The sequence below is a fragment of the Danio rerio genome, chromosome 18 (assembly GCF_049306965.1).
Source record: "Danio rerio strain Tuebingen ecotype United States chromosome 18, GRCz12tu, whole genome shotgun sequence".
Lineage (NCBI taxonomy): Eukaryota > Metazoa > Chordata > Actinopteri > Cypriniformes > Danionidae > Danio > Danio rerio.
This window is the reverse complement of record NC_133193.1, coordinates 8,754,952-8,782,500: the sequence shown is the minus strand read 5'-3', so window position 1 is coordinate 8,782,500 and position 27,549 is coordinate 8,754,952. Positions and strand designations below refer to the sequence as shown.

Below are 27,549 nucleotides of genomic sequence, written 5' to 3'. Positions count from 1 at the left end.
AAAAATAAATAAATAAAATCCAACCTGATGTTTTAGAATTTGTTTATCGATACATTTCAATCAATGTTGCAACTGTTACTATAGGTTGTTGCATCCATCCTCCTGTTGCAACATTTGACTTTGTTGGTTTAATTCTGCATACGATTATCATATGTGCAATTATTTTAACAATGTGGGTGGGTGTCTGGGCAGGGGTTCTCAATCACGGTCCTGAAGGTCGGGTGTCCGGCAGATTTTATCTCTAACCCCAATCAGACCCTAGTCAAGCTTAGGCTTTCTAGAAACATTCTCGCATGTGTGTTGAGGCAAGTTGGAGCTAAAATCTGCAGGATACTGGGCCTCCAGGATCGAGATTGAGAACCCCTCTTTAAGGGTATTGATTGATTATCATTTTTGCAGATACCACGGTTAAACTATGATTCACAATAAGTACATTCGTGGACAGCTTAAATACAAAAACATTTGCTTTTTTTGTAGTAAAACTATGGCTAAAATCAGTTTTCTTTTTTTTTTTTTGTATGTGTATGTGTATTTGTTATTTTATAAAGCTAATGTTCAACTAATATTAACACATAGAACCTTATTGTAAACTTTAATCCTCAATTAGAAATTGTATATATATATATATATATATATATATATATATATATATATATATATATATATATATATATATATATATATATATATATATATAATTTTCATTGAGGATTGAAGTTTACATTATGGTTTTACTTGATTATATTTGTGTGTGTGTGTGTGTGTGTGTGTGTGTGTGTGTGTGTGTGTGTGTGTGTGTGTGTTTATATATTAAATTGTAATATTCCTCTTCAACAGACACAAAATACCTAATTAGTTCATTCTGCAAATGGTGTTTTGTATGATATTTTGTATTTAAAAAAGGTTTATTACTAATAAGTGTTTGAATACTCCTCCTGGACATGACTGAAATGCAAATCAATAACTAGATTAATCGTATAACTCTTCTTTATATAGATCTTTTTATTAGTTTCCTCATGGTTTAACCCCAGTGTCTAGCACTTTGCAGCTGTTGTAGTGTTTGAGTGGTGGTTTTGTAGGTAAAGCTCTCTCGTTGACGCTCTGAGGACCCGCAATAAGATGTTGTTTCTCTCTATTTCCTCTGGAGGGCGCTGTAACACAAGGGAAAAAGTATAATAATCTCGGATAAACTGATTGTTTACTATCCGTTGATTTGTTGGATACTTACTCTGGTTAATGCTCGAATGAGTCTCTGTAGTATCGCATGTTCAAACTGAGGACACCGAACCACAACATGACCCACACAGTCCAGCAGACAGAAGACAGTTTGACGCTGAATCTAAAACAACACAGATATTTTACAGCTGTATACGATTGTCAGGTAGCTTATGTAAATATGACACATGCAAACTTAATATTTTTTCTTAGGGTTTTTTCTGCATGCATTCATTATATTTCTGTTTGGGTCAAGCTTAATACTAGTTTAAATGTAACATTTTCTATTGTGCATTAGAATATATATACAGTTCTGTCTGGTTCTTGAATCTGATTGGCTGATAGCCGTGATATATTTAAGTAATATGAGCACCTCTACAGCCTCTTTACCCTTTGTGTATTACTCCGCCCACATACAACCAGCAAAAAGCAGACACTACAGATCTAAAGTTTAAAAGATGCTTGCTCAGCTGTTTAACTGTCAGCTTATGATTTGAATCCAATGCGGAAGAAAGTAGTTCCTCATACAAAAGGGTTTTTGAGACTCTCCATGTTTGATTTTGTTTTTATATACACAATTATGCCGTCAAACTGTTGTATAAACGGAATATCATACTCATAGCAGTGCGATGGGGGCACTAAGGCACTCGGCCTGCGGCACGGCTCCCACCAGTGCCGATATACAGCCATATCCCACTGCTACTCGTGTGATATTGCTCTCATATATATATATATATATATATATATATATATATATATATATATATATATATATATATTGATGACATCCACTAAAATGTAACACAAAGTAATAATAGTAATCTTAGTAAACAAATAGTAAACAAAATAGTAAAGTAAAACCTTGTCAGTACAACAATGATTTGATGGCATATTAAATGATTCTATTTAAAGGCATAGTTCACCAAAAATGAAAATCACCTCATCATTTACTCTTCCTTAAGTTGTTTTAAACCTTTATGAGTTTGTTCTCTTCTGTTGAACACAAGAAAAGATATCTGTAAAAATGCTAAATACTGGTACCCATTGACTTCCATGGTAGGAAAAAATACCTAAATAGGTTTTAAACAAGTGATCAAATGATGGCAGAAGTTAAATTTTTGGGTGAACTATCACTTTAAGGATGACAGTGCAGCCCCAAAATACTAAATAAATGTCATTTTAAATATTTATGATCTATAACTATCATGAAACCCACTAGGTTTTACTCATTTGTCAGCAAGACATTTTTAATTATTATTTGTAAATGTAATAACAGTTAATTTGATTGCTTATTTATTTTAAATATTTTAATAAGGAAAGATAAGGATGTTTAGTTTTATATAAAATTTACCTGTTACCCTGAATAATAAAGGAACAATATTTTACTCATATATTTTTGAATTTATAATGCCAAAATATATTTAAGACACTTCGATACACATAAAATCACTTCAAAAACTGATCATAATGTAGTTCAAAATCATGGGTCCAAAAATGTTTTGATGTTATATTTTTATTTAATATTTATTTATCTATTTATTTATTCATTTATTTATTTATTTAGTCATTTATTTATTTATCAAGTTCAAGTTGAGCTTTTTTGTCACTTCGCTACATGTGTGGACTTACAGAGGAACAAATTGTCGTGTCTCAACATGAAAACAATACTGAACGTAAGAGTTATTTTAAACCTTTACATAACGAACATACCGGAGGGATAATCTAACTAATATATATTTATTTTATTTGTGTCTGAGTTGTGTATAAATGTTCACCTTGTGTAGTGTAATGAGAGGGTTTTGTGCAGGCCATGTTAAAGTCAGCCTCTCGATGTCATCTTTACTGAGAATGGGGTCCTGTTATGCATAAAACAAAAAGAAGTTTGCTTATTGTTTTCAGACATGTTTTTGTGGCATAATGACCATACAGTGAGCTCTGACCTTGAGTTTGTCCAGCCAGATCCATAGCAGTGTGCTCAGGACATCTGGATCTGTTTCCATGCCCAGTGTAGCCCAGCCACATTCACTCAAGTTCAGCTCATCCTGCAGAGGAATAAATATATATCTACACAGATATCCACAGCATCCATCTATAAAAATATAATATAATTTACAGCTTTATGTACGGCATGTGTTACCGTTTACAAACAAATTAATGAAACAAGGGAACACTGTAATATAATGATTTTCTTAATCGTTTTTACCTTGTTCAGTATAAATATTTAAACATAGGCTAGTAAAATCAACAAATACACACTTTTAATGTTTTAAAGAAGTCTCTTCTGTTTAATAGTCCCGTATATATTTAATCAAAATACAAACAGTAATACAGTGATATTTTATTATATTCTAAAATAAACACTTTATATGTTTATATATGGCAACACGGTGGCTCAGTGGTTAGCACTGTCGAAAGACATGCGCTATAGGGGAACTGGATGAACATCCAGTTTATCCAGTTCATCTGTACCTCATGTCTTTGGACTCTGGGGGAAATCGGAGCACCCAGAGGAAACGCACGCGAACACGGGGAGAACATGCAAACTTCACACAGAAATGACAACTGACCCAGCCAAGGCTCGAACCAGCGACCTTCTTGCTGTGAGGCGATTGTGCTACCCACTGCGCCACCATGACACTTAATGCAAGTTATAAGACAGTTTATTTGATTTTTCTTATCAGTTGGATATAAAAATATACAATAAAATAAAATAACAATGCAATTTAACCATCTGATTTAAGCTAAATTTTCAGCATCCAGTTCCCCAGAAATTACTTCAACACAGGAAGAAAAGTTTCAGAATGCAAAAAATAACAAAAAAAGTTTGATTCAATAATCCTATCTTTACAGGAAAACAAGACAAAATACAAATAAAGAAAATAATGTACAATGTGAAACTGCTTTTGTTAATGTGTAAATTTAAGCAGATAGACAGCTAAACATGAGTAAATGCAAATGTCAGTCTTTATTTGAAGTGTGTGTAAACCAGGGTAAAATGTATGACATTCATTATTTTACCAAAAAATATATTGAAATTAGCCAGAAAACACTGTAATTTATGACTAAAACATGTTCATGCAAACTCCACACAGAAATACCAACTGACCCAGCTGGGACTCAAACCAGCAACCTTCCTGTTGTGAGGTAACATTGCTAACCACTGAGCCACCATGCCTATTTTTAACTGGGTTTTTAGTCTCTTTTTTTCTCTATGCTAATATGCTTTGACGCAATCTACATAGCAAAAAGCACTATAGAAGTGAAAATGAATTAATTATAAAATAAACTATTGACTATTTTAAAATACATTAGATAAAATGTTATATAGGCGATGTGGTGGCGCAGTAGGTAGTGCTGTCGCCTCACAGCAAGAAGGTTTGAGCCTTGCTGGTTTGAGCCTCGGCTGGGTCAGTTGGCATTTCTGTGTGGAGTTTGCACGTGCTCTCAGTGTTCGCTTAGGTTTCCTCCGGGTGCTCCAGTTTCCCCCACAGTCCAAAGATAGCGGTACAGGTGAATTGGGTAGGCTAAATTGTCCGTAGTGTATGAGTGTGAATGTGAGTTTCCTAGAGATGGGTTACGGCTGAAAGGGCATCCGCTGCGTAAAAATGTGCTGGGTAATTTGGCGGTTCATTCCGCTGTGGCGACCCAAAATTAATAAAGAGACTAAGCCGAAAAGAAAATGAATAAATGAAAAAAGATGTATAAATTAGTCAATAATGTATTCCTGTGACCAATGAAGTGAACATCAAAACATGATCCTCATGCCTTATATAATAAGCATAACTTTGCCAGGACATGTACTGGTATCAAAATATTTTGCCCTTCCTGAAACTAACAAGGGTGTGAATCCAGGAACATTCTACCTGTCAAAGTAGATCAAGTTATACATGCTTTACCTGCAAAACTGCTGCTCTTTTCAAGACGGAGTCCAGCGGAGGACGCTGCTGAGCCAGTGCTTTTGCCACTGCTCTTGATAACGACGATTGATCTGATGGAAAATCATCTCTCCGCAGCTTCAAATAAAAACATCCACAACATTGAAACAAACTAAATTTAACACACAGGGGGCATTTGATCCGGTTTCCTCACACTGACCTCAATGTTTGAGCCGAACTTCTGGAAAGCTTGAGGTTTTTTGGTTGTACATTTGGTCTTCTTGTTGACAGTCTCGGTGTGTGCGGGAGGAGCTGATGGAGGGATAGGGCTTTGTGTCTGTGTTGTTCCATTGCACTGGTCTGTCGTCGGGATTTGAGGATATTTTTGGGATTCTGTAGGAATTCTCGGATCTTTTTCTCGACCGATTTCTCCATTGCTTGTTTTATGGTGTCCAGCAGATTGAGTATAGCAGTGTGAGAACATGAAGTCCTTAAAGAAACAAGATTTCAAATGTCAATTTTCAGTGTTCTACAGAACAAACCACTGTTATACAACGACTTGCCTATTTAACCTATTTAAGCCTTTAATGTCACTTTAAGCTGAATACTAGTATCTTGAAAATTATCTAGTCAAATATTATTTACTGTCATCATGGCAAAAATAAAACAAATCAGTCATTAGAAATGAGTTATTAAAACTATTATGTTAAGAAATGTGATGAAAGAAAATATTCCTGTTAAACAGAAATTGGGTTAAAAAATTTTTATTTATATATATATATATATATATATATATATATATATATATATATATATATATATATATATATATATACAGTTGAAGTCAGAATTATTAGCCCCGTTAAATTATTAGACCGCTTGTTTATTTTTTCCCCAATTTCTGTTTAAGGGAGAGAAGATTTTTTCAACACATTTCTAAACATAATAATTTTAATAACTCATTTCTAACAACTGATTTATTTTATCTTTGCCGTGATGACTGTAAATAATATTTTAAATGATATTTTTAAGACACTTCTATACAGCTTAAAGTGACATTTAAAGGCTTAACTAGGTTAATTAAGTTAACTAGGCAGGTTAGGGGAATTAGGCAAGTTATTGTATAACAGTGGTTTGTTTTGTAGACTATCGAGAAAAAAATATAGCTTAAATGGGCTAATAATTTTGTCCCTAAAATGGTTCATAAAAAATTAAAAACTGCTTTTATCCTAGCTGAAATAAAACAAATCAGACTTTCTCCAGAAGGAAAAATATTTTCAGACATACTGTAAAAATGTCCTTGCTCTGTTGAACACCATTTGGGAAATATTTAAAAAAGAAGAAAAAAAATCGAAGGGGGCTAATAATTCTGACTTCAACTGTATATATATATATATATATATATATATATATATATATATATATATATATATATATATATATATATATATATATATATATATATATACATACATACACATACATACACACACACACACACACACACACACACAACGGGGCTAATAATTCTGGAGGGTTAATAATTCTTTAACATCAAGCATTAGAGTAGACACTTTACCTGCATTTAATACCCTCAATGTACATAAAACCATTTCTGTAAACGTATTTTAATGGAACGTCTCATCTTCGATCCATATGTTAGCTTATATAAAGTAATGATATATATTACATATATATTATATATGTAATATATATATATATATATATTGCAATATATATATTGCAAAAAAATCTTACTGAAACCGGACCGGCTCTCACCTCAATGATGGTAATTTTGCTGAGATCGGACTCGCTGTAGCTTCTCTTGTTTAAAAGAACGTCTCTCTTCCTCTCCAGGAACCCGAACGGCTCATCCCAGGATTCACAGGAGAACGTCCTACATGATCCTCTGCGCTCCTTAATGACAGGCAGATTTCTCTTCAGCAGTGTTTCCTTCACTGCTTTCTTCAACGCCAAAACATTGGCCCTCTTCTCCAGCTCCCTCTGGACCTCTGGAGGGCCGGCGGACCCCTGCGTGAGGCTGATCATCATGCTGCAGAGGACGTGCAGGATTTTAGGTGTGTGTTTGAGGGTTCGGGCCTCGTCCCCGTGCAGCAGAAGAGCCTGACGGAGGAGATACTGCCGGAGACTAAAGGTGGCGCAGTGACGTGTGTTCAGACTGGGGAACTGGGCCAGCTGAGAGCCCAGCAGCCGTGCGAAGTCAAACACCAGATTGATCTGCGAGCGAGTCTGGATTGAGCGAGGCCGTTTGATGCGGACATAATGGACGGCTTCACTGGCGCTGATCCGACAGGTGTAGACCAGGTAACATGCGATAAGAACACCTGTGAAGATATTAAAAGGGCACCTATTATGAAAAATACATAGTGTTTGGGACAGTCAGCTTTGTTTATTACAATTGAAGTCTTCTCCCCTGAATTATTATAAAGTGGTTTGTTCTGTAGACAATCCAAAACAAATACTGCGTAAAGTGGCTAATAATATTCACCTTAAAATCTTTTTTAAATTAGAAACTGCTTGTATTCTAGCCAAAATAAAACAAATCAGACTTTCTCCAGAACAGAAAATATTATAGGAAATACTGTAAAATGTTAATGTTAAACACCATTTTGGAAATAGTTGAAATATTTACAGGAGAGCTATTAATTTTGACCTCAACTGTATATCTACTTTATTTTGATTATTATTTATTTCTTCATTTATTTTTCTGATTTATTTCCCTTTATGGGTACAGTACATGACTGTGGCTGTATCCGAAATCGGCCCCTATACCCTTAAATAGTGCACAATTTGAGGGAGCAGCCTTTTCTAATGGTGTCTAAACAATTGTGGATGTTCTGAAGTGCAATCAATCCCACAATTCAGTGCAATAACGAGTGTACAACCTAGGCACACTCAAGTTGTTTTAGTCTAACTCAACCAGATAGAAAGCACACATTTTTTATGAATGTTTACTTTGCCCCTTTATAAATATGACGGTAGCAGTAACTGCTAAAACATGATGCATTTTGGGAAATTACAAGAAATATATAATTAGGGATTTCTGTAAAAAAAAAAAAAAAAAGTTGTTAGGCTTTTTAAGGGTAAAGCCCTATTTAAATGATTTATTGTAAAGAACTCATTTAGAAAGTATTACAAATGTTGTTGTATTGTGTTTGAAGTTCATTATTTGATTAATGTATTACATTTTATTTGTAGGTCTAATTTTATAATATATATCAAATATAAATATAAATATATATTCAAATATAAAAAAATATATAGTAGAAAATGATTTGATAATATTAATTAGCAAATTATTAATAATAAAAGCAACAAATAAATAAAAACAGAATGTACTTTGACATGATAATAAAATAAATGAAGCCCATGGGTTTGTTTTAGCCCCAGGGCCCAATGTGTTCTTAATCCAACACTGCTAACACCTCATAATGCTGGTATCAGCACTTCTCAATTACTTTGAGTGGAGTGACATCAAGCATAGCAGAACTGAATTGTGGGTCCATCAAATCATGTTAAACACGGCCCAAAAATCACATTTTCAACATGTTATAGTAAATAATGTTAAAAAATAAATAACCATAACTTTATAGCCACATTCTAGGGACATACTGTATAAGGTAGGCCTGTACGAAATTGGAAAAACTTACATTGTAATATTTTTCATTTCTGAAATTTATATTTCAATATTTCACCAAATCACTTGAATAGCTCTAATTTGAAATATTTTATACTTTAATTTTGAATAAAATAATCTAATGTACAATAAAGTTCTATAGTCTTCATTGTATTCATAATTAAATAAAATACATTTTTGTTAAAGCTACTAAATGCAATAAATCCTTGTGCCTGAATGCTTTAAACTCACTTAAAATGCTTACACAGTCACATGTTTTTTATTCTGGTTAAACTGAAATGGCTCCAAAAGTCTACCTGGTCAAATATAATCCACATCACAGATCCTGCCATATGAATATTGTGCATTCATACGTTGCGATATCGATGCCAAAATAATACATTGCGCAGCCCTAATACAAAGCCAATATTAGATCTTCCAAAAGGGAGCATAATGGGTGTCGTTTGAATCTTAAGAGTAAGATGTCAATACATCATATTACTTACATACACTAGGATGTTTAGACTGAAAGTACAGTAATAATGTAAATTGTAATTTACCTGTTCTGCCCAGTCCAGCATGGCAGTGAACGGCCACTTTCCCTTCCTGTACAGAGAAAGCCAAAACCTTTACAGCATCCAGCATCCCCTCCAGAGACGACACGCCAAAATCAGACATGCCAAAATTATAGAAGAAAACTGGAAGATGAAAACAAACAGTCTGTTTCAGTTTTGTTTTGTCAGTTTTTCAGATTCAGCATTTTAGGTTGTATATGTTAACACAATGTTAAAAGTAAAATAAATAATATTTTGCATGGCATAAAGAAACATATTTTAGGATCGATACAAGCATGTTTTATTTTAGATTATAATAATACCCTACTATTTAAAAGTTTGGGCTCAGACAGAATTTTCAATGTGGCAGCAAGGATTCTGACATTATTACTCTTAGTCTAAATGATTATTTAAATAATATATCTATTATTCAAAGAATTCTAGACAAAGCGTATTATATCAAGCATATTGTAATTATTTCTGAAGACTCATGTGATAATGAAAATGTAAGTAATTAAGCTTAAAATTCAGCCATACCTCATATTTAAAATAGAGTAAAATATAAAACACTTATTTTAAATTGTAATATTTCACGAAATAACTGTACTTACAGGATCTCTGATCAAATAAACACAGCCTAGATGAGCAACTTCTTTCTAAAAAAAATCTATAACAGTAATAAACAGTAATGTACAGTAATTTTAAATAAAATAGCAATTACAGTATAAAGCATTATTTCTACACTGAAAAAAAAATCATTGAATTTAGTAAATTTTTTAAGGTGACTGGTTGCAAACAATTTATGTGGGCTGAATTTAAACAAACAAATTAAATTAAGTCCTGTTCAACTAAATTAGTTAATTAGTTTAAATTCAGCCCATATGAATAGTTTGCAACCACTTACCTTAAAACAATTTAGTAAATCCAATGAATCTTTTTTTACAATGTATTTATAATTTATTTATTATGGTTATATTTTGGTCATATTTAATTATGGTTTATTTTAATCAAATTTTAATCATTTTTATCAAATATGAGAAGAGCTGTACATGGAAAATTAAGGTATTAAGAATTAGGAATGAAATTTTTTTTTTATTAATAGTATATATATATATATATATATATATATATATATATATATATATATATATATATATATATATATATATATATATATATATATATATATATATATAAAAGAAAAAAAAGAGATCTGTCCCATAGTCTACTCTAAAATATAAGCCACACATGTTCCAAGTGGTTTTGCGAGAGGCTTAAACTATTACTATATAAGTCTATATACTGTGTTGGAAAAAAGGTGTTGAACACGTCATGATTTTTTCCTGCCAATAATATTTTAAAGGAGCTGATGACATGGTATTGAAGCAGGTTTTGGTACAATACAAACATTAAAAAAAATTTAATTAGTTTTACAATAAAGATAGAATGACACAAGGAGAAAGTCCTCAACTATTGAAATGTTTTTAATACTTTATATGAAAGGCTTTATTAGTGATGGCAGCTTAAAGACGACTCTCGTATGGAGAATGAAGTCACATGCATTGCTCAGGTGTGAGTTTTTCGCAGACTTCAACAGTGTAAAAATCTTGATGGTTCTGTGGGTCTCGTCTATCAAATTTTCATATTGTATTCTCAATTAGATTTAAGTCAGGTGATCGGCTGGGCCATTCTACAGCATGATTTTCTTTCGCTGAAAGCATTTGAGAGTTTCCTTAGCTGTGTTTTGGATCATTGTCTTGCTGAAATGACCACCCTGATTTCATCATCATCATCCTGCTAAAGTCGATGTTGGACTGAAGCAGCTAATATTCATTTATACTGAGGAAGGACAAAGGATTGCTGAAGAACTACTGAGAGATATCAGCTGCTGTCTGGTCTTTTACTGCCTTTTTACACCTCCCTTTCTTCATTTGGTCAATACTTTTTCCCTGTGTCATTTCATTTTATTACACCTAACTTAATTTGTAAACTAAATAGATTAGTTTTCTTTGAATATTTGGATTTATTTGATTGTTACCAACATCCGAGGAAAATTTCAAGTCAAAAACACCTTTAGAAATATGCTTTCAGATAAAAATGGTGATGTGTTAATTTTTTATTTTTCCTGATGTACTGTATGCTATTTAATTATAAAAGTGTGTGTCTTTTGCTCACTCTGGTTGTCCATAAAGCTCTGCGGTGAGTATGTGAAGCCGCTATCAGGCTCCAGAGGAGGACCACAGTGAGCATGTTCTCCTGGCAGCTGCATGTTGATGATGGATTTAATGTTCAACCTGTAAGTATGAACACACATTGTTATTGCCTCTTATTGTTTGTAAACATCCCTGTCTTATTCATGACTTTATTATTTGACACTTACTGTTTGAACTGCTCTATGATGCTGTATCTCTTCATGAGATATGTAGAAGGTCGTGCCATTGCAAGAATGTCATCAGTCACCCTAAAGGCAAAGAGATAAATTAACATGTATATAAATATACATGTAAGAGTTTTAATACGACAGTTTCACATTCATTAATCTGGCTAAATAAGAAAGCTCATCTTTTTCACTTTGCATTGGCCTTCTCTCCATACTGTGACTGGATTTTTGTTCAGCTCTCCTAAAGACTTTTTCCCTATTAATTTTTTTTAAAAACTTTAATCTACAATACTAGTATCTATGTTTATGCTACTAATGTTTATTTTAATAGTGACTATGTACACTCACCGGCCACTTTAATAGGTACACCTGTCCAACTGCTCGTTAACTAAAATTTCTAATTAGCCAATCACATGGTAGTAACTCAATGCATTTAGGCATGTAGACATGGTCAAGACGATCTGCTGCAGTTCAAACCGAGCATCAGAATGGGGAAGAAAGGGATTACAGAGAATGGTCCAAAGAAGAGAAAATATATAGTGGGCAGCAGTTTTTTTGGTGCAAATGCCTTGTTAATGCCAGAGGTCAGAGGAAAATGGCCAGACTGGTTCCAGCTAATAGAAAGGCAACAGTAACTCAAATAACCACTCTTTACAACCGAGATATGCAGAAGAGTATCGCTGAATGCACAACACATCGAACCTTGAAGCAGATGGGCTACAGCAGCAGAAGACCATATCGGGTGCCACTCCTGTCAGCTAAGAACAGGAAACTGAAGCTACAATTCACAGAGACTCACCAAAATTGGATATTAGAAGATTGGAAAAACATTGCCTGGTCAGATGAGTCTCGATTTCTGCTGCAACATTCGGATGGTTGGGCCAGAATTTGACGTCAACAACATGAAAGGATGGATCCATCCTGGCTTGTATTAATGGTTCAGGCTGCTGGTGGTGGTGTAATGGTGTGGGGGATATTTTCTTGGCACACTTTGGTCCCAACAGTACCAATTGAGCATCGTGTCAATGCCACAGCCTACCTGAGTATTGTTCCTGACCATGACCAGTGTACACATCTTCTGATGGCTACTTCCAGCAGAATAAAGCACCATGGCATAAAGTGTGAATCATCTCAGACTGGTTTCTTGAACATGACAATGAGTTCACCGTACTCAAATGGCCTCCATAGTCACCAGATCTCAACCAGTGGAATGTGGTTTAACGGGAGATTCGCATCATGAATGTGCAGCCGACAGATCTGCAGCAACTGTGTGATGCTTTCATGTCAATATGGACCAAAATCTCTAAAGAATATTTCCAGTACTATGTTGAATCTGTGTCACGAAGGATTAGGGCAGTTCTGAAGGCAAAAGGGGGTCCAACCCAATACTAGTAAGGTGTACCTAATAAAGTGGCCGGTGAGTGTATATTAACTGTATATTCATAACTATGCTGTTGATACTTATATCAAATTTAAAGTCAATGATAAAAAAAAGTTAAATATATGTCAATATTTAGATCTTTTATTAAGACTAGCATTTATTTTAATTGTGACTAGAACATTTTTATATGCACCAGTACTTATTCATTAGATTTTAGTGTAATGATTTTTGGGGTTGTACCAGAGTTATAGTACCTATTTATACCGGATGCCCTTCCAGCTGCAATCCAGTAATGGGAAACACCCATACTGTGAAAACTTTCATTCACACACATACAGTTTACCTATAGCGCATGTCTTTGGACTGTGAGGTAAACCGAAGCACCCGGAGGAAACCCACACCAACACGGGGTGAACATGCAAACTCCACACAGAAACGGCAACTGACCCAGTCAGGACTCGAACCAGTGACCTTTTGTCCTTATTATAGATGTTAAATATATTGTACATATATATTGTCATCTTGAGTTACTTTCATAAACTTATTTGCTTTTAATCAAAGTTTGTAATGTTGTGATTCTCTTCATACAGTAGGAGGATGATTGGTTGGTTCATGTTTTATAATGACTTAGCAAAAGCTTTTTAAAATGGGAAACAATTGTGTTGCAGAAAAATTGATCTAGAACTAATGCACTTCATTACAACTGGGCTCTCAATATCCTCTAATTAAAGGGATAGTTCACCCAAAAAATTAATTTCTGTCAAGTACTCAAACCTTAATGTGTTTTTTTCTTCTGTTGAACAGAAAGGAAGATATTTTGAAGAAAGCTAGAAACCTGTAACCATTGACTTCCGTTGTTTTTCCTACTATGGATGTCAATGGTTACAGGTTTTCAGTTTTCTTCAAAATATCTTCATTTGAGTTCAACAAAAAAAAAAAAAAAAATCATAACGGTTTGAAACCGCTTGAAGGTGAGTAAATTTTTGTTTTTTAGGTGAACTATCCCTTTAGGCATTTATGACCATTTACACATTTAAGTGTTTTTGGACATATAGCAAGAAAAGGCTGCAAAAATATATCCAGCTAAAATATATAACTGGATATATATTTGAAATATATCCAGATTAATGTAGCATCATAATGGTTCAGAAAAGGAGGTTTTACCAGCTGGAGAAGATGCCTTTAATGGCCTGCTGGTTTGTGCTCCAGCACGCCGGTCCCTCATAGCGGCAGTCTCTCCCTCCGCAGGCCAGAAGACAGATGATCTTGGGAGGCACGGCCTTCACCAGACTCTCCCTGGCCTGGGAATATGACGGTCTGGGCACTGGAACCTGCGGAGTCATGGAGGAGACAAGCGGAAAGGAGGAAAACTAACAGCAAATGACTGCTACTACAAACACTAATGGCTTAAAATGAAGCAGGACACTTTGTTGATGTGCTGAGCATTGGGAAATAAGATGAGAAACACTAGATGGGAAAACAGAAACATGCATACTAGTCAGTGACAAAACTCTCAAACTCTACCTATGAGCACTGTAGTTTTGGGTCACTTAAAAAAGTAATTAATTACTAATTACATCATCAAAATAGGCATTTCACGTTTATTAAAAATGTTTAGTATTTATGCGTTATAACATTATTCATTAGCTAATAATTCGAAATAGGAAATTAAACAAAATTAGCTATAAAAACATGACTTTGTATTTCATTAATACCATATACTGTCATTGACAAAATTTTGCATGTGCAATTGTTTGACAAATGTAACCTTCTATAGTTGAAAAATATAAATTATTCTGTAAAATATCTGAATTATGAAAAAATACAATTGCTTCTGAATTTTTACCATACATTGTCCTTAACTAGTGTTTTAACTTTTAATATATAAATTGTATTAACATTTGTGTAATCATCTTGATAAATCAAACCTTCTTTAGTTTTCAAAATATAATTAAATCTGCAGCAAACAAAATTTCTAAATTTATGCAGCAAACATTATATATATATATATATATATATATATATATATATATATATATATATATATATATATATATATTTTTTTTTTTTTTTTTTTTTTTTTTTCCCCAAGACACTTCTATACAGCTTACAGTGACTTTTTAAGTCTTAACTAGGCAGGTTAGGATAATTAGGCAAGTCATTAACGATGGTTTGTTCTGTAGACTTTCGAAAAATATATAGTTTAAAGGGGCTAATAATATTGACCTTAAAATGGTTTTAAAAAAAAATTAAAACTGCTTTTATTCTAGCCAAAATAAAACAAATAAGACTTTCTTCATTAGAAAAAAATATTACTAGACACACTGTGAAAATTTCCTTGCTTTGTTAAACATCATTATATTATATCTAAACATTTAAATAATCAAAAGGGGGTTAATCCTTCTGTGTGTGTGTATGTGTGTGTGTGTGTGTGTGTGCGTGTGCCTGTGCGTGTGTATATATACACACGCACACTCACACACACACACATAGGGCCTACATACATGTACCATAAATACATCCATAGATTATTTTCAAATTTTTAAGTTGCGTTTAATTTATTTACAATATTTAAGATTAGTAACTGTAATTTAATTAGATCTAGAATGAATAGTAATCCCTTTTTTCAGCGTATCATTTTAATACAGTAAATAATCACTTTGTAACTAGATACACCCAACACTGATTTCATTGTACAAATGGTGAAGTAAAAAGTAGCCTAGCTTAAATATTGCTAATAAAGTTTATATTTGGGTCACTCTGTGGCCTGTCGACGCGGGAGATAGCCTACTACATTTAGACATTTATTTATTTTTTATCATGACTAAGTTCTATAACTATTAAATACTGCCTATTTAAGTTACGTTCACAAGCTGTACTGATAATGCAAGAAATTTATTTAAATATTTAAATAAAAGTCACAAACAATACTTAATCGATAGGCTACTTAATCACCGCATCGGCGCCATGTTAAGTTGGCTGACCTGCATTTTAATATTGATGACTTATCTACGACGCTGTTCGCTTGATAATTCTGCCTGACAACAACAAACAAAACAAAACCAAAACTGGCTTACCCACGTGATTTCTCCCAAACAAAGAGTCAAATATGAAATGTTTCCGTGTAGAGAAAATGTAACATGGCTATTTGCTGGCACATATTCCTGCCTCGGAGCTGACCCAGCTATTGGCTTTTAATCCTTATTAACTGTCATAAACACATTAGCGGATAGACATTCACGATTCATATTAAGCCTAATTATAGTCTACAACGTCTTCAGGGTCTGATCTGCACGCCTACAAAACAACTAAAATGTTTCTAATGTGATTTTAGTTAAGATTACTGTTAATGTTTGCATTTCAAGACAACTGAAATTAAATGCAATTTAATATATATATATATATATATATATATATATATATATATATATATATATATATATATATATATATATATATATATATATATATAATTCATTAATTCATTATATATATATATATATAATTCATGTAAAATTAATCATGTTTTGCCAGATTTCAAAACTGTATTTAATAAATTAATTTAATTATTGTTAATAAAACTGGGGGAAAACAGACACACACACACAAATATTCATGTATTAAACTGATTTTATGGGGAAGTTTTACGTGTAGCTCATTAGATAGCAAAATGTCACATCACAATGGGGAAACATTGATTATTAATCATCGTCCAGATTACTTGCTAATGATCCCTTTGCCACTTAACCAAGTACACAGTATCACTCATTTATAGCCAGATTACCATACAATGCAGTTTCAATACAGGTTAAATACCCAATATTGTAACATACTTTTTTTTCTAACAGCACTGCAATAACCTAATTGGCAAACAGTGTGTAAGAAGATTTTTTCTCCCTGTGGGATAATCAATGGGACTGAATCCCACACTCCTAAAATTAAAGGTTATATGTTTAAGTTTGCAGTAATGTCATATTAGAAACCAGAGGTGGTTCTAGACCCTTTAAGGGGGGCTCCATCAACTAACGAAAATAACTCAAATCAGTTTGTAAAAATTATTGATAAGAAGCTAATGTACCTTCTAAAAATGTAGCAATTGTTTTTTTATTAACATTTTATGTTCTTTAAATGATTATAATGTTAAATCAAGTTTTATTTTTAACATTACACTGAAAAAATGGGCAATTGGATTCACTTAATTTTACAGTTTTTTTTAAGGTAAGTGATTGCAAACCATTTATGAGCAACATTTGATTAAATTCAGCCCATATAAATTGTTTGAAAACACTTAGTAATTACAATGAATCTAATTTATATCAGCAAAAAAAGGGTTAAAAGCTCCCCTAATGAGGAAATCCTAGAACCGCCAAGAACTTCAAGCTCCTTATGCCTAAAGTATAGTTCACTTTTTACACATTATGCGAGAGCATGCAGTACAGTATTCAGTATTTGTAAGTTAAAGCTACATCTGATAATTGGGCAAAGAATATTTTCTCATTTGTACTACTCTAGCAAAAATAAGAATACAAAGACGTTTTTGTAGGTCATTGGTGGCATTGCACATCAAATAAAGTGTATTTTTAAAGGTGTGTACATGTGAATTAATGATGTATACTTTCAGTTTAGGGTGAACGTTTTACAAATAACTATATATGCTATAATATACTCAATAATGATATATAACATTTTTCAAGAACCTGCTATCCAGTTTAAATTTGTTATGTTAAATAGAATAAAGAACCTTTGATTTTAAGAGTGTATCATATACTAGACACATTGTACAAAAAGGCATAAAAGCCAATACAATACGCATGAACACATCCCAGAAATATAAAAATTTCATGGAATGTTTTTGAGAACTATTTGACTATTGTCAGAAAATGCGGAAACAGCACATACTGAACACAGTCTAAAAATACAACCAGTAAGTCCTGCTACAACCTAGAGTCATGTGTGTTGCTCAAGTTCGTAGTCACAGCAATAACTGGCTCAGATCTTCCAACTGCTTATTGAATTTCATTTCAAGTACACAGAAGGAATGATAACACAATCCACCATTCTCATTAGGATCATGGTTAAACATGACCATAGGAAAATGGGACACGACTTGCATAAGCAAGTTTGTGGATCCAGCCTTTGAGTGAATTATTGAGTGAAGTCTATCCTTGGCAACAGACTCCAGAATTTTCATCGTCGTCATCTTCGTCATCCTCTTCATCACTTCCCTCAGACAAGACCTGTCCATGGAAAATAAGCATTGTGAATCATTGTTAAATAAATGTAAAAAAAAAAAAAATACACTGCCTTTACACCTTGATATAGAACAGATATTAAAGTATTTAATTCTCTTTTGACACAAATACAGTTTATATATTTTAATAACAAACATAACCTTGTTCTAGGTGGATGGAAATGTGTGTGTGTTGGACAGATCAAAAAAAACTCTAGTCACCTGCTCAGCCCATATCCCTCTTTAATGAACAGAACACATTTTGATAAACAAAATACAAAACAACTGGACACAAGCAAAGCATTTTTAAGCCAAATATGAACTGGGACAAATTTATTAAATGTGTGATTAAAAATAGCTGTTGAAAAATTCAAAGGTGATAATACAGTTTAACAATTCAGATTTCAACAGAAACACTAAAACCTATTGCACATCACTTTTTAAACAATGAATAACTGCTGGTTTGTAACTATAATAACAACAGTTTATCATATGCTTATAATTTTCCCGAAGACAAAAACTTTAAACTCACCATGGTGACGATCTGTTTAGGGTTCAGAGCAGTGCAGCTCTTCAGCTGTTATTTATGTCCTGTTCACACCTACTTAAAGAATGGACAAACAGGCATCAGCCAATCAGATGTCGACACATTATGTTTAGACATTTCCACAAAAACAAAAGTAAAAGGAAAAATTTGCATGTTGTGATGGATATGAGTTTCTGAGTATCACAGTGTTCACAAACAAACGTATAATCCATATTAAACCAAACAAAGCACAAAGCTAGTCTTGTGAACAGTCAGGGAATAATAGTACACTCTAAGAAAAACAGGTACAATGTTGTACCAAAGAAGGTAAACCCTTGTCACTGGGACAGTGGGGCAATACCTGGAACAGAATTGTACCTTAAGACAAAGAAACAATTTTGTACCATTGCAGTTTGTACCTTTAAGGACATGATTTGTACGACGGAAAACCAAAATGTACCTTTGTTTTTTCAAAACCTGCAGATACAATGTTGTACCTTCATCAAATCTGATCCATGAAGGTACCGCTACAATGACAAGACACTTTGTACCTTTTCAGTGTCAAATGTGTTCCTTCAAAAATTATTTAAAGGCATTTTGCTTCATCCAAAATATGTAAATTTATTTTTTGTAAATTTAAAACTTTTGTGTGTGTGTGTGTGTGTGTGTGTGTGTGTGTGTGTGTGTGTGTGTGCAAATGCACCTTTTTCAAAACATAAAACATAATAATAATAATCAAAAGATCACTTTTCACAAAAATGTTACAGAAATACATTCTCCCGATAATTTTACTCAAAATTTATTTCATTTACTTAATTTTAAAATAGAAAGAGAATTATGCAAAAGTATTATAACGAGATTTGCACAATGTTTGATTAGTTTTACAATAGTAAAATGTCTGCATGAACACTTTGCATGTGCAGGACTTTTGCCAGCTCACGTGTATCGTTGAAAGCAAACGCCAATAGATGCGGACATCATTAATAAAACTGTATTTATCTAAAAATGCTTACCAAATGTTTATTAAAAATGCCTTAAGTGTTAAGTTTACAATAGCTATAGATTTGTTTTACCAGTTGTTTTGTATTATAGAATTTAATAATTAATTTTTATGAGTTTCTTTAACAACCCACATAGCAAACGGATTGGCCCAAATTTGGCCTCATGGCACTGCTGGATTGTTGCCGGCACTGGCATGCATAATGTCAGCCAAATATGGACCATGCATGGCAATGATGGCACTGCATGCATGACGCCAAACTTTGGGCCAGTTTTGGATGGGAGATGTGTTGCCCAGATTAGTGTAGTGATTGTTCACATTGTTTAGGTAACATTAGGCTAGGTTGTGGCTCAGTTTTTGGGGTTTCTGGTTAAAGTATAAACTTCTAGCTGAGAATCGGTACCAATAATAAACCTGTTTTGGCCCAGTTCAGAACCAGTTAAGGGTGATGAATTGACTGAGATTCTGGCCAGTTATGGCCCATGTGTGGCCCTTATCTTTAATCCAGTTAGGAGCCACTTCAGGACCGTCATTCTTTATGGTACTTGGGCTGAGGGAAAAGTTATTGTATGGGCCAATGCTGGGCCAGAAAACATGTGGGAGAAAGTGAAGCGCTCTCGCTCAGCACAGTGGAGATTGCTTTAGTTATATCGTTTTGTATTATTTTTAGTTGATTGGGATGCAGTAACACGCAGTCAAACACTTTGCCGAACACATCCACCACTAACAGATCCACCGCTAAAACGATCCATGGTGAATTAGTCTGGTCAGGTTCTATTCATCATTGATTGGGTGAGAGCAGCTCAAGCTTACTGGCTGTGGAAATCAGCGGACATGGCTCATTATACTACAAGAAAACGCCGTTTATAACACGTGTTTTTGTGGGATCAAAATAGTGTTTTAAACTGTGTGCTTTGGCATTCGGAACACGTAAAAAGCAGCACATTTTACTAACACAAAATCACTGCTAAAAACTGCATTTTTAAAGGTTTACACGCGTTATATGTGGTGTTTGTTATCAGCACGGCATGTTTAGCGGTGTTTAATATGGTATTAGTGCCATTAAATGCGGCGTTTTCTTTGTAAACGTGATTGATCAATAGCGTAATTATGACTTCTTTGGCTTGTTATATTACTGAAAGTGCAGCCGAGTTGCAGCAAGAGATTTGCATCTTTAATAAACTATGACAGTTTGCATTTATTGAACAGTAAGAATGATTAATAAAACCACATGAAACAGTCCCCTAAAAGTGATGTCGTGTCCTCAGTTTCGGGCTCAGGCACGTTTTGCACTCACACTACAAGCGTACTGTGCCAAAGCCCAAGTTAACTACGTTCTGGCACACCTCTTTCAAACGGGCCAGAGCACTCACACTTCTCAAACGACTCGTGAAATGCGCCTGGGCATGGTTCGGATAGCATAGTGTGAGTTCGCCCTTACACTGTAAAAAGCTGATGCATTTACATGCAGTTTGTGCAGGGATGTGTAAACGTAACATTCTGTAGTGCATTTAGTAACCTTCCTATATTCGTTCGTCCCTTCCAACCTTTCTTTCTATGTTTGTTCCGTCCTCCTTCATTTATTCGTTTGTTCGTTCCTTGCTTCATTCATTTGTTCCTTCCTTCGTTCAGTCATTCATATTTTTGTTCCTTCATTAGGTCCTTTGTTCATTAATTCGCTTTTCCTTCCTTCCTTAGTTTTTTTCAGTCCTTCCTTGAATCCTTCCTTCATACATTTCGTCCTTCCTTTGTTCCTCCCTTTATTCGTTCATTCATATTTTTGTTCCTTCCTTCAGTAGGTCCTTCGTTCTTTCTTTCGTTCGTTCGTTCGTTTGTTCGTTAGGTAATGACGCAAGTTAGGGTAATTAGGCAAGCCATTGTATAATGAATTGTTCTTTAGACAATCAAAAAACAAATATTGCTTAAGGGGGCTAATGATTAGAAACTGCTTTCATTCTAGCCGAAATAAAACAAGACTTTCTCCAGAAGAATAAATATTATAGGAAGTACTGTGAAAAAAAGAGAAATTCAAAAGAGGGTGAGTATTTATTTATTTTTACTTCAACTGTATTAGTGTTGTATTGTATAATGCAACCAAATATGACCCTGGACTACAAGTATTGAGTTTTTAAAATTGAGATTTATAAATCACATGAAACATGAATAAACAAGCTTTATTTGATTGATATACAATTATTTGAAAATAGAGTCTGGGGGATCAAAAAAAATCTGAGAAAAATCATTGATTTAGAAGTTTTGTCTTTTTAGAAATGCATACCATTAATCAAGTTTTGTTATATTTACAGTAGGAAAATGTACAAAATACATTCATGAAGCTAGATATTTCCTTTTTTTATATTTAGTCAGTTTAGTGGCTAATTCGTATGAATTTATACACTGTAAAACGTTTCACATTCTCTTTAAAAAACGTTTTTTGGGGTGCAGAAAAAAAAGTAAATAACAGTGGTTAAATTACAGATATTTACCATAGAATAACTTCTAAACAGAAATTTCCTTAAATTAAAATTTCTGGTGAATTTTTGTAATTTAATGTCTGTTATTTTACAATAAATTTCCGTCATTTATCAGCCGTTATTTTACGTATTTTCCGGCACCCCAGCTGCTAAAAAAAGGAAAATTACAGATTTTTTTACAATGTTGGTTAAACATACAAACTCAAGTTCATCAGCTGCTTTGAAAATGTGAGTCAACTCAACTTAAGAGATTCAACTCAAGTTGAGTTGATTTACATTTTCAAGGCAGCTGGTGAACTTGAGTTTGTAAGTTTAATCAGTGTGAAACATTTTACTGTATACAAGTTCAGGCATACAAAAATGTACGGTCTTTAAAAGGAGGCATAGCACCAAACCCCACCTCTAAATCATACTAAAATGTACAAAAGAGATTGCACAAATTCATAAGAATTAGTCACTAAATCAAAAAGTTAGAAACTGTTGTGAAATAGCGTTGAATAGTCTAATGATTTTAATGATCCAACCATTCAAATTTTCTGCATAAAAATAATCAATCATCTCTCACAATGTAGTTTTGACATTTGCCAAAAATATACCCACATGCAACAAATGACCCTGCAGTGGCTTATAAAGTAGTGTAATCAACCAAAAAATAACACAACACAACATCAGATTCTGTTTCAGTTCATGATCTTTATTTCTTTTTCTTTAAACATTTATGGGGCTGAGTTGCCTCAGCTGGGCCCCAGACCAACTGAAACCAAGCAATGCAGAAACAAAAGTTTTCACTTTTTGCATTACGTGCATTGACATTAACTGCTTCATAGCATTGGACTTTGCTTCTATAGCTTGTGACTTTGCTTTTATAGCTTTGGAGGGTCTTTTATAGACTTGAGGGTCGATGTAGGATGTTATCCTGACATCCTGCCTCTGCACATCTGGACAACACAAAACAAAGAGGCACTCTAGCAAATGCTGAGTTTCCTCTCTGAACGGCGCTGGGCCAGATGACCTTGCCCTTGGCAGCAAGGATTTACACGACCTCCACCTCCTTCATGATGCTAGAACAAACAACAAAAACAAACAGCAATATGTTCAATATGAAGATTGAGAATATTTAAACAATCTATCAACAATAACTATCATATCTACACCAGCGGGTATTAATATGCAGGTCCCAATAAACAGTACTGTAAAATCTGTTAATTAACAGTTTCTGTATTTTGGGTTTTGGGTTTAGTTACAGTTGTGAATTACATTGTGGGCTGTTGATCTCTGCTCTGTTGACTTTTGATGTTGAAAATTCAACTCTACAATTGAACAAAGTGACTTTTATTGACATTTTAGCAATTTGAGATAAGATATATTATAAAAATGAATATAGAGAGAACTAAGTTTGTAAAATAACAGAAAATGTAGCTTATTACCAGGTGTTTGCAGCATAATATACAACACCGATCCAGAAAATATACAGTGCTGAGCATAATTGCGTACTCCTCATTTTGAAAATGAATATTTGTATCCATTTTTCAGTGAATATAGGCAATGTATTTTGGTGCATTTAAACAAAACAGATTTATTAAACAGATATCTTTATTAAAATAATATTTTACACACCAAAGATATTTAGAAATGAAAAGATAATACAATTAAATTCAAGCTTAATATTGCAAAAACAATATATAACCTACAAAATTTCAACTAAATTAAATTCCTCTTTTTTTAAATTTGTGTTTAATATTTTTCTATAACATATACATTTTGCTGTAATCATTTATGGGCCGTTATCGTAAGTTATTTTGTTAGATAAGCTCCAGATTTGGCTTCAGTACTGACTAATCTAATGTATATGGCCAATTACAGTATTGTATATAATAAAAATATTAATTTTACAGATTTGTGAGGGGTGTACTGACATATCCTGAGCACTGTAGTACTTCAAACTATTAAAAATGTTCATAAAAGTCACTTTTATTGTTGGAAAAAAGATCAAAGTCCCATAATGCAATTCAAAAGCAGAAATAAGTGAAGAAAAAAAACATGAATCACAAAAAACTGTCAATTTACAGATATGTTTTACAGTGTACATCATATGTATATGGCTATATAATGCACAACAATAACATTTATAGTTTGGAGAAGAATGTAAAGCAGGGTAAAATCAGGATTTTATCATTAACCAGATGGATAACAATAAATCTTGTTATACAGCATTTCTGGTGTGGATTGCTATTCTTTTAGAATTACAATTATTGTTAAAACTAGAACTTAGGGCTGGGCCGATAAACAATATTATAGCGAATCGCAACAAAATTTATGTCAATAACAATGAACTCTAGACTTTTTTACTCTATATTGATCTAACAGCCAATCACACAGCAGACATTTGCAACAATGGGAATCTAAAAGTGTGTTGATATTAGAGATGTACCAAATTTTAGGCCTTTCGCTTACTAAAAACAGTTTATGCTATTTAATGGACCCTCTAATTTTTGTGGCTTCAGTCATTGTTGGGGTACTCTTTTAAATCTGGAAGCATTAACCACTTATGTCGAAATATATCGTTATCATTCAATATGGAAAATAATTAATCGAGATTGCATTTTTGACATATCGCCCGGCCCTAACTAGAACTTTATTGTTATTATACTTGGTAAGAACAGGCCTTAAAGGGATAGTTCACAAAAAAAAATAATTCTGTCAGCTTTTATTCACCCTGTACTTGTCTTTTTCTTCTTTGAACACAAAAGAAATGGTTACAAGTTTCCAACATTGTTTAAAACACCTACTTTTGTGTTCAATGGAACAAATAAAATCTAAATGGTGTGGAACAATTAAAGGGTAATTAAATGTGTTAATAATTTGTGAAGTATCCCTTTAATGTGTCAGGATCATTAGATTTAACATTTTATGCAAGATACACTGAAAAAAAGATGCAGGGTACACAATTCCTTCATGTTGTCCCAATACAAATCAATTGAGTTTTTTTTGCTAATTTAAGTGGACTGAACGTAAAACATTTCAGTTGTGGCAAAAAAAAATCAAGAATTATGTTGATTCAGCTCATTTTAAATAAGTAGTTTGAAGAAGCAGCAAAAAAATATTTTTGGGTGTATGTCTCAGACAAAAAAAAAAGTCTGCTAAATATAAAAAACTGCTATACTCACATATAAAGGCTACGAGACCATTCAAGTTCCACAGCATATCCCACAGAGGAAATACCATAAACCTGATAAAAGATCATTTGCAGTTTATACACAGACAAAAGCATCAAAACATATTTAGCATTATTAAGCAATTTCATTTGTAATAATAGAAAACACTTCAGGTATTGATTTTCTAGTGATGAGATTTTCTTATCAGCAAACGTACCTTGTTGATCTGGCAGCAGAAGGCTTCAGTCTTGAAAAGGACTGATCAATGTTTGCCTTGATTATTTATACTAGTTCACAGTACCCACGCTTAACTGATCTGTGAACAGACTTGCCCTCATTTCCAGAAGTTTCTCTTTCTCAGTAAGTGCCCATCCCTTTGCAGGAAGTGTTAGTTTTGTTTCTTGATAAATTAAACTGCATTTCAGATTTAAAAAAACACAAACAACTAAAATAGATCTCTCACTCTTACCTTTCATTTGAAAACTTTGTTAAATACTGTAAATATATACATTTGAAAATATAAAAATTTATACAAATATTGTCAATCGGTGCTGGTGGAAATGTGAACTGGGTCAATCATTTCAAAGCTCTCTAAAATAAAAACTAAACCACACACGACTGCAAGTATACGCTGTTAAAAATATTAGTAAACAGTCCTCTGTATTTTGAGATCCTTCCATTTCTCCATTCATTCACGCTTTTGAACTGCATTATGGGACCTTTATTTTTTCCTCCAACAACTTTTGATGTCAAATAAGTTTAAAAAGTGATTTTTATTGCCATTTTTAATAGTTTGAAGTGATAAATTGTCTGTGTTCTTGATGTAAATTTTGCTACAAAAACCTGGATTTAAACAGGTATTAAACTATTCTTTTAAACTACTGAAATGTCATTAAAATTCCCTTTGTTAAACTGTAGAGGTGAATTTTCAACACCAAAAGTCGACAGAGCAGAGATTAAGCTCCTATAATGCAATTCACAACCATGCACAAACATAAAACACCCGCGTATCACAAAATATGGAAACTGTATTGAACTAATAGTGTACATTTACACTCAAAACAAAGGAAACATTTTCTCTTTGCATTTTTGAAAACATTTCATGTCAAATGAAAACGCTGACCAGTCAGTCTTTGTTCACAAAGATCCTCAAAGTAACCTTTAGTATTAAAAGTAATAGTTTAATATGCAACTCTAAAAATGTGGTTTAATTTCTAGAATTATTTAATTTTTGTTTTTATTTTTTCGAATTATAAATTATGTTTAATAAATTATTATAAGTTTAAAACTTAAAAAATAAAGCTATTAAGAAATAATTAATGATGAAAAAAATTCACATAGGCCTAGCCTAACTATAAACTTATTAGAATTCAAATAGAAATAAGAAGCTATCAGATAATGGATAAATACTGACAGTGTTGGGCAAGCTACTTGAAAAATTTAGTGAGCTAAGCTAATAGCTACCTACTCAAAATGTAGCTTAACTACATTAAAAGCTGCCCTCTGGGAATTGTAGTAAGCTAAGCTAAAAGCTACATGGTAAAAGTTGCTAAGCTACATCTAAGCTATTTTTGCAATTTTTCTTTTTAAATGGAAGCAACTTAAATCCAAGTCAATCATATCTTAGTGATCAATAAAACTGTCAATGTAACATATTAGACAGAATTATTCAGTTTAGTTATTTACTGCAATTAATATGCTGTACCAAACAAAAACACATTATAGTATATAACAGCAAAAACAAAAAAACAAAAAATCCAATAAAAATAGAAGTTACACAATTAAAATACTATAGTAATTTATATTAAAGGGAAATATTTTAGAACTAACCATTATATTGTACAGTAGGCTATCTCTCTCTATATATATATATATTCATTAAAGAAGAGTTGTAAATGTATATATATATATATATATATATATATATATATATATATATATATATATATATATATATATATATATATATATATATATATATATATATATTTACAACTCTTCTTTAATGAATTACACTACATAGTGTAGTATCTTTAGTAACTATCATGAACTAATAGTAATTAGCATGGTATACTTTAGTCTTTACTACAGTATACTGTATATATTTAACTCCTCTCCCTCA

The 27,549-nt window shown here is 32.9% G+C and overlaps 2 protein-coding genes and 1 long non-coding RNA gene across 7 annotated transcripts in view; 1 reads left to right on the top strand and 2 right to left on the bottom strand.

The window, feature by feature from the left end:
* Positions 1-27,549, top strand: part of LOC101882393 (uncharacterized) — a 771,022-nt gene that overhangs the window by 23,006 nt on the left and 720,467 nt on the right. The window lies entirely within an intron of this gene.
* zgc:77752 lies at positions 983-16,425 on the bottom strand. 5 transcript variants are annotated; one of them, XM_073928991.1, is made up of 12 exons: positions 16,120-16,425; positions 14,207-14,373; positions 11,662-11,742; positions 11,457-11,575; positions 9,288-9,425; positions 6,870-7,435; positions 5,311-5,580; positions 5,112-5,228; positions 3,156-3,257; positions 2,991-3,071; positions 1,229-1,339; positions 983-1,151 (listed from the first exon to the last, which is right to left on the bottom strand). In XM_073928991.1, the coding sequence occupies exons 3-12, from the start codon at positions 11,718-11,720 to the stop codon at positions 1,035-1,037; spliced, it is 1,680 nt and encodes a 559-aa protein (XP_073785092.1). In that variant the 5' UTR covers positions 11,721-11,742; positions 14,207-14,373; positions 16,120-16,425; the 3' UTR covers positions 983-1,034. The 5 variants fall into 5 exon arrangements, with proteins under 5 accessions (XP_073785092.1, NP_001315366.1, XP_073785093.1 ...); NM_001328437.1 differs by having other exon boundaries at positions 14,207-14,509; positions 16,120-16,238; XM_073928992.1 differs by having other exon boundaries at positions 16,031-16,125.
* On the bottom strand, positions 22,946-25,747 carry si:dkey-238c7.13. The gene is made up of 3 exons (NR_186724.1): positions 25,645-25,747; positions 25,440-25,501; positions 22,946-23,333 (listed from the first exon to the last, which is right to left on the bottom strand). It is a non-coding gene; the product is annotated as a si:dkey-238c7.13 (long non-coding RNA).

Coding starts and splice junctions, on each gene's coding strand:
- zgc:77752 (NM_001328437.1), bottom strand. CDS start 14,385: ATGACTCCGCAGGTTCCAGTGCCCAGACCGTCATATTCCCAGGCCAGG. Junction 11,576..11,661: donor ATCATAGAGCAGTTCAAACA/GTAAGTGTCAAA, acceptor TCATACTTACAG/GTTGAACATTAAATCCATCA. Junction 5,581..6,869: donor GCAAAATTACCATCATTGAG/GTGAGAGCCGGT, acceptor TGTTTCTTTAAG/GACTTCATGTTCTCACACTG.